Source organism: Carassius auratus, chromosome 22, assembly GCF_003368295.1.
Source record: "Carassius auratus strain Wakin chromosome 22, ASM336829v1, whole genome shotgun sequence".
NCBI classification, from domain to species: domain Eukaryota; kingdom Metazoa; phylum Chordata; class Actinopteri; order Cypriniformes; family Cyprinidae; genus Carassius; species Carassius auratus.
This window is the reverse complement of record NC_039264.1, coordinates 29,123,741-29,131,053: the sequence shown is the minus strand read 5'-3', so window position 1 is coordinate 29,131,053 and position 7,313 is coordinate 29,123,741. Positions and strand designations below refer to the sequence as shown.

The 7,313-nt window shown below is 38.5% G+C and overlaps 2 protein-coding genes across 2 annotated transcripts; both read right to left on the bottom strand.

The window, feature by feature from the left end:
• Positions 1-463: 463 nt before the first annotated feature.
• LOC113040710 (elastase-1) lies at positions 464-3,991 on the bottom strand. Its single transcript, XM_026198978.1, has 8 exons — positions 3,923-3,991; positions 3,667-3,758; positions 2,687-2,787; positions 1,853-1,978; positions 1,250-1,386; positions 1,000-1,142; positions 746-895; positions 464-658 (listed from the first exon to the last, which is right to left on the bottom strand). The coding sequence occupies exons 1-8, from the start codon at positions 3,960-3,962 to the stop codon at positions 647-649; spliced, it is 801 nt and encodes a 266-aa protein (XP_026054763.1). The 5' UTR covers positions 3,963-3,991; the 3' UTR covers positions 464-646.
• A 1,597-nt stretch (positions 3,992-5,588) lies between these two features.
• LOC113040568 (protein ZBED8-like) lies at positions 5,589-6,899 on the bottom strand. The gene has a single exon (XM_026198872.1). It carries the CDS (start codon positions 6,897-6,899, stop codon positions 5,589-5,591), a length of 1,311 nt encoding a protein of 436 aa, XP_026054657.1.
• Between the last annotated feature and the right edge of the window lie 414 nt (positions 6,900-7,313).

Here is a 7,313-nt window from a genome sequence, read left to right as displayed (position 1 = left end):
TTCACAATATTCTAATTTTCTGAGATACTGAATTTGGGATTCTCCTTAGTTGTCAGTTATAATCATCAAAAGTAAAAGAAATAAACATTTGAAATATATCAGTCTGTGTGTAAAGAATGAATATGATATACAAATTTCACTTTTTGAATGGAATTAGTGAAATGAACTTTTTGATGATATTCTAATTATATCACCAGCACCTGTGTAATAGACTTGTTTAGTACTACAAATGTGTTGGACTACAAACCCCATGAGTCCAAGTACTATAAAGAGGGAGAACCAACTTTCCAGCTTTCCTCTTTCTGGGACCATGTGCTGAGCAGGAGAAGCTGTGTGGCATGTTTCAAAGCTGTTTGGTATGAAACGACTAGTTGTCTTGTGAACAGTAAGGAAGTAATGTCTGATCCACCTCATTCATTAGTCATTCATTCAAGGGTCTACACAAATATTTCACACAAAATAGTCACATAGTTACACAATATTTTAATGAGTATGGGAGAATTTTGTCACAACATTAGGTAATTTATTTATTAATTTATTAATAATCAAACTAGATTAAATGATTAAAAAAAGTGGTCAGAGAACAGATGCAGAGTCTGTTGTACTTTTGCACATTGTAGATGTAAATGGAAGATGTTTTTTCTGTTTATCCAATGATCTGAAATGAAATAAGACAAGATGATACTAAAGTAAACTCATAATTACTTTATAATATAGACAATATGAGCAAATGAAATGCACTTACGCCATTAATCCAGTCGATGTAGGCAGACACTCGAGTGAAGACTGTTGGCTTCTTGTAGGTACTACAACCTGCTCCTGACCCAAAGCTGGTCACACCATGGACAACGTACTGACCGCTGACCAGACAGTTCAGAGGACCACCAGAGTCACCCTAAAACAACACAACAGGAGCCAAAATGAGACATTTTACTGTGGCGCCAAGTAACTTCTCACAGGAACCAGTTTATGATCTGTTTGAGGGTCAGTGTTTCTCACATGACATCCAGCTTGGGTGCTGTTACCAGCACAAATCATGTTATCCTTCACGTAGCTTCCCCACCAGTCGCTACGAGAGCAGGTATTGTAGTCGACCACAGGCAGAGGGGCCTGTCTCAGCACATCAGAGCTCGACCCACCATCTGCATGAAGATCACATCCGTGAAACAAGGGAGATTTCAGGATTACTGAATACCAATGACTTCAGGCAACATCAAGGCTGATTTGTGGTATTTGAAGTCAAACTGACTTGATGTGCGCCCCCAGCCGGTGATGTAACATGTAACATTGTGGGGCAGAACCTGTCCAGAGGGTGGCAGGGTGGCCAGCTGCACACATGAGTTCAGAGTGGCATCAGTGGACAGACGAAGAAGAGCAATATCATATCTGAAAAACAAAGAAAAGACGGCACGTTCTGCAATGTCATTTTTGATGCAAGGTACCAGGTCACTGAAACTGAACCTTTTTGTAAAGGCCTGCCAAGGTGAAGGTTTTCAGAAACACTGGTTTCAGTGTTGTCGTGTAGTTGGTGAATCCGTTTGTGTGCACACTGAGACTAGGGCTTAATTAGCAAGAAGTTATAGGTGTTCTCAATAATATTTGGTCAGACAATGAAATCACAGGGAGGTAACAGATTTTTCTACATGTACAGTCAAGTATTGTTGAGATATTCAGTCATATATTTCACATTAAAGCAACTTTTAATTGATTGTACCTTTAAGTAGGATGTGTCATTGTCAGAACTATTCTTTGTGTTGCGTTAAAGTCAACTGTGTAATTGTCCATATAGCAGAGTATTTTATTTATAGTTGTCACCACAGTCATGTATGTTGTGTATGTAATGTTTACACACCCAGAAGACAAACTGTTGCTATCCCAGTTGGGGTGGATGTACACATCGCTGACGTTCAGGTACTGCTCGGGACCCTCGTGGATGGTGATGTTGTGTTCACCCAGGACAACACGCCAATTTCTTGAGCTGCACAGGAAACGCGTTCAGATAAACACAGGTACAGTCAGGAAACAGGAGTATACTTTTTGATCTATTAGGCTACGCACCATTAGCTCTTGTCTAAAGGCACAACATTTCCAGGGACTAGTCCCAGTTAATGGAAATAAATTTATAAAATCAGGCAAATTACAAGTTTTAGAAAGTATTGAAAACACATTGAAAGTGAATCACAACCGCCGCCAGAGGGCGAATTGTGACAGTGGTGTGAAAGTAAACAATCATATGCTGTCCATTTTAGGACATCCTCAGATCTCATAAAATGAAAGTGGCAATGCCATTTTGTCCAATGACTTGGAGCCTTTTAGTCTGAGCCATGATGCCTTTTCATTTTATGAATGAGGACTGAGGAAGTCCTAAAATGTTACACCCTACTGTACAGTCACTTCAGATTCACACTCATTTTATCTGTCTCAGTTTTTGCCAAGTTTAGATTATACATTTTGGAAGATGTGCCCTTATGGTTACCGAGTTGGACTTGTAACCCAAAGGCTGCAGGTTCGATTCCCAGTGCCGGTAGGTGTTTTGTGTTATTTTCTACTCACTGCTCCTAATGTGTGTCCGCTAACTTGGATTTGTTAAATGCAGACGACACATTGTGAGCGTGAGTTACCATGCTTGGCAGTCACTTCACTTATTTCTAAACCATCTAGATACAGAACACCACAGATTCATTACGTTTCAACGCAGTGGGCGGCCGTCATCACCCATCCTGGTTTGATCAGAGACCCACCACAGTAAAGAGAGTAGGAGCCACCCTCCATATACTGGAGAGAGATCTGAGAAAGACACAGTGATTTTAGTTAGAATTTGAAAATGTGAGAGGAAAAACTGTAGAAACTCCCTCATTTCATTCCAAATTGTTGTGTTGCATGTTCAAAATGGGCTGTTCATTCCAAAGGTGGAAGAGAGTGCTTTAATTTAATCCTAAATTAAATGGTTCAACTGTTGTATTTCTGAGTGTTTTCTCAATGCTCAAAACCTCCAATTGTTAAAAACATATAATAATTGCTGTTAATAGTGTTAATCTCTGTTTGTCTTTAATGAATTTATCCAAGCATTTCTCCCATATGCAAATAAACTGAGAGTGACCACTGATAAGCGACTACTACATATTGTAGAAACTAAGTTTTCTCTAAAGTTGCTTTGCAATGATTTGTATCATAAAAAGCGCTATACAAATAAACTTGAATTTAATTAAAAACATGTTCTCTTGGTCATACAACCATTAATGGGACGTTCCATTTTAGCACTTTGCAAACATTATGGGAATGTTACTTTTGAATATTCTCTAAACATTCTAAAATGTAGTAATATGTAAAAAAAATAGTTACATGAATGATACATATTGATACAATACATATTTTGTGCTAACAATTTCCAAACATTACAGACCGGATAACTTTTAACTACGTTCTATTAATGTTACTGGAAGAACGTTCTGGTTCATAACCTCAGTTCATAACCTCATTAGAACAGAACATTTTCTGTTAGCTGGGTTAGTGGGACAGCAACAAACATTCTACCATATGAATAAATATAGCTTAACCACCTTAACCTGCTTTAACAATGTCCATTTAGTAGTTGAAAATCACCAAAAAAAGGTTTGTTAGTGAGATTTAAGAGGATTTCAGCCGAGTTTGTTAAAGATATTGTACCTGCCAGGGCCAGGAGTTGGGCTTTACCACATCTCCACCAATAACCCTCTCCTCGAGGGCCAGATCCTCCAGATATTTGGGCTCAGCCAGGGCTGGACACAAAAGCACACTTAGACATGCTAGGATTTTAATTTGAACCCATTTAGATTCCATTTTTTTGACATCCGATTACATAAGCATTTGTTAACTTGCCAAAATCTACACAACATGCAAGTTATTCAGTGGACATCTCTACAGAAAGAGAAAGGTCTCTTACCCAAAGCGGCCAGCACACTCAGCAGCAGGATCCTCAGCATCTTTGCAGTCTGTCTGGGCTTTCTGTGCTCTGAAATCATCCATCGCCCATATATATATGCCACAGAGATTCTCTTTTACTGTCAGTGGTGACTAACTCAATACTTTTGAAGTGATGACTGTTTATCAGCTGTCTGGGAGGTTAAGGATCATTGTGAGGAATCAAACCCTACTTTAAAATAACACTGATGTCATACTGTATCTTTCAGATAACAACACTACAATAGTTTGTGTTATAGATCAGACACATTCATGATGACTGTCTGTCTTTATCATTTATTACACTATGAGATCTTCACTCAGAAAATAACGCCAGTGTTTATAATGTTAGTTATAGATCAGACACATTCCTAATGACCATCTGTCTTTATCATTACAGTATGAGATCTTCACTCAGGTTATAGTGTTGATGTTAATAATGTAAGTTATATATCAGACAAATTCATAATGAGAAGGAATATTTAATATTGACATATTGCTAGTTCTGTCAGTCGGGAGTAGCTCAAGTCAGTATAATAATGATCAATGGGACATTCACCTAAAAATACAATTGCTGTGCATTTTCACCCTCAGGCCATTCAAGATGTAGGTGACTTTTTCTTCAGCAGAACATTAAAGAGATTTTTTTAGTTAAAACTTTGGTCCTTGATGATTCATATAATGCATGAAAACAGCTATTTTCTCTCTGAGAGTCAAAACATATACAGGCAAAACAAAATTAATAATGGGCTCTTGATGATACATTGAGGTCTTATGAAGTGAAACAAACTGAACATTATTTACAACATTATTACCTTTAATCTACTGCCTCACACAGCCATTACAGCAATCAAATATTTTTTGGTAATGCTTTATAACCTGCAAAGAACTACGTAAGTATAATGAATTTATGGTGTATGTTTCTTTAATTATATTGCACTTATTAAGAATGTATGTGTAGGTATAAGGGAACAATGTGTTTTGGTAATAGCCACCATTTAATATTTTATTTTATTTTAAAGCAGGTACCTATTACTATATTACCAGGCTTTAGATCAGTGGTTCCCAACCTTTTTTTCAAGAGACCCCTATTTTAACACTGAAAAATCTTAACGACCCCCATGACCCCCCCCCTCCCCATTCAAATACACCAGTATAGACATCAGCTTAATGTGACTGTCAGTTGTTTAAGTTTTTAATAACACCAGAATGCAAACAATTAACTGCAACTTGCAACTACTGAGTTTTTCCAACAACAGATTCCATTTATTTTCCTAAACCCGTTGAGCAAATAACAGCACATTTTAATCTGTTAGCGTAAATATCAAATCTATCCATTTCACTTATTACCTTAAACGTGTAACAACATGCAAGGGTTCACAATGACCGACTTTTGTTTTCAGCCTGTGCTTTTTAACTGATGAACAAACAGAAGCAAATTAAAATTTACTAACATGAATATCACTTATTCAGAGAATTAATGTATTTTTTGTTTTGCATTCTAAAAACTAAAAACATTCACCAATTAAAACACAACAATAACCACTGCATAATAAATATTTACATATTGTAAGTTATGTTTTTTTCATGCCTTTTCTCTTGTTCCTGGTTGAATTAAAGCCCTTATTTAATTGTTTTAATGTGACTATTTAATGTGAAGTCTGGGCCTGCATATCCAGGGCTAGAGATTGTATATTAGGCATGATTTTCGTGACAGCCATACGAAAGTCATGGTGCACATCCAGCTTGTTGCGTGCCTTCGTTTTGATGGTTACCAGAGAACTAAAAGCAGTCTCGGACAGGTATGTTGTGGCGAATGGCAGGATGAGTCTGGTTGTAGCATGGTGCGCAAGCTTGGGTGCGACGTTAGGTCCTTTCACCAGCCAGAACCGTTTGTACCCGTGTTCATTGAAGAATCTCCTCAGAAGAGAATTAGACTTGATATCGAAGAGCTCGTCCTCCGCTTGTAAATACTCCACGTCCTCCTCCTGCGCAGTGAATGGATCCATTACCCATGCGCATTTAGCGACATGTTCATCAACATCCGAAAACCGTGACGTCATCTCTTTCTGTAGCCGTTCCATGTGAAGTATGAACTCCTTGCTCAAGGATTCAGGCAAATTTCCCCCGGTCTGTTTAAGAAGTGATGGAAAATGGTGTAGGTCTCGTTTCATCAGCTTATTCCTCCTAAAGTCCACTTTATGCACAAATGCGTCAATAATTTCCTTGCATTCCAGCACATTTGCATCCGCGCTCTGCATGCGCTTGTTTGTTTCATTATAGAGGCTGAAAATATCCGCCAAGTATGACGTTCTGATGAGAAATGCATCTGTCATTTCGTCAAACAGCTTCTGATTGTTCATTTTCAGGAACTCTTTTATTTTTTCTTTTAGTTCAATAAAACGAACCAACACTTGGCCTCTTGATAGCCAGCGCACTTCGGTATGAAGGAGGAGTGTCTGATGCACCTCATCTTCACACAGCTCCGCAAAGATTCGCTTGTTTACCGGGCGGGCTTTTATAAAGTTAACGATCTTTACAACTGTCTTCATTGTTTCATTAAGTTCATCAGAGAGGTGTTTGCTGGCCAAGGCTTGACGGTGTATCATACAGTGAAACACAAGACAGTAGGGTGCTTTTTCTTTCAAACGTGCATTGAAGCCCTTGTTTTTTCCCATCATTGAAGCAGCTCCATCAGTGCAGCATGCGACTAAATTATTATAGGGAATCTGATTCTTTGTGAAGTACGTGTCAATCGCGTGGAAAATATCTTCTCCTCGTGTTGTTGTAGACAAATTAGTCGACAAAAGTATGTCCTGCTTTAGTTCGGAGTCATCAATGTACTGCACATATGCAATGAGGACTGCTTCATCCGCCACAGTAGACGTTTCGTCAAGTTGGATGGAAAATGGGTGCATCTTTAACTTTTCAATCAGTGTGTTCTCAACATCATTTGCCATTCTGTCGATTCTGTGCTTTATTGTATTATTAGACAGAGGTACAGTTTTTAGTTTTGAAGCTGCCTGTGCCCCGCACATTATTTCTGCCATTTTTACACATGCGGGTTTGAGCAGAGTTTCCCCGATGGTGTGTGGCTTTTTTGATTGGGCAATTAAGAGAGCGCACTCGAAGGATGCAACCGTTGCCTGTCTATTTTCATTTCCAGCTCTTGTAAAAACATCTATTATGTTCTGGGGTCTATTTGACATAACAAGTTCTTTTTTCCTCAGGAAAAATTCTGTAGGTTTACCCACCGTCTGTGGGTGTTTGGTGCTCTGATGTCTCATTAGTTTGCAGGGCTTCATGCTTTCATTCGCTAGTCTCTCACCACAGATTACACACTCAATTCTCACCTTGTCCATCGCTTCAATGAA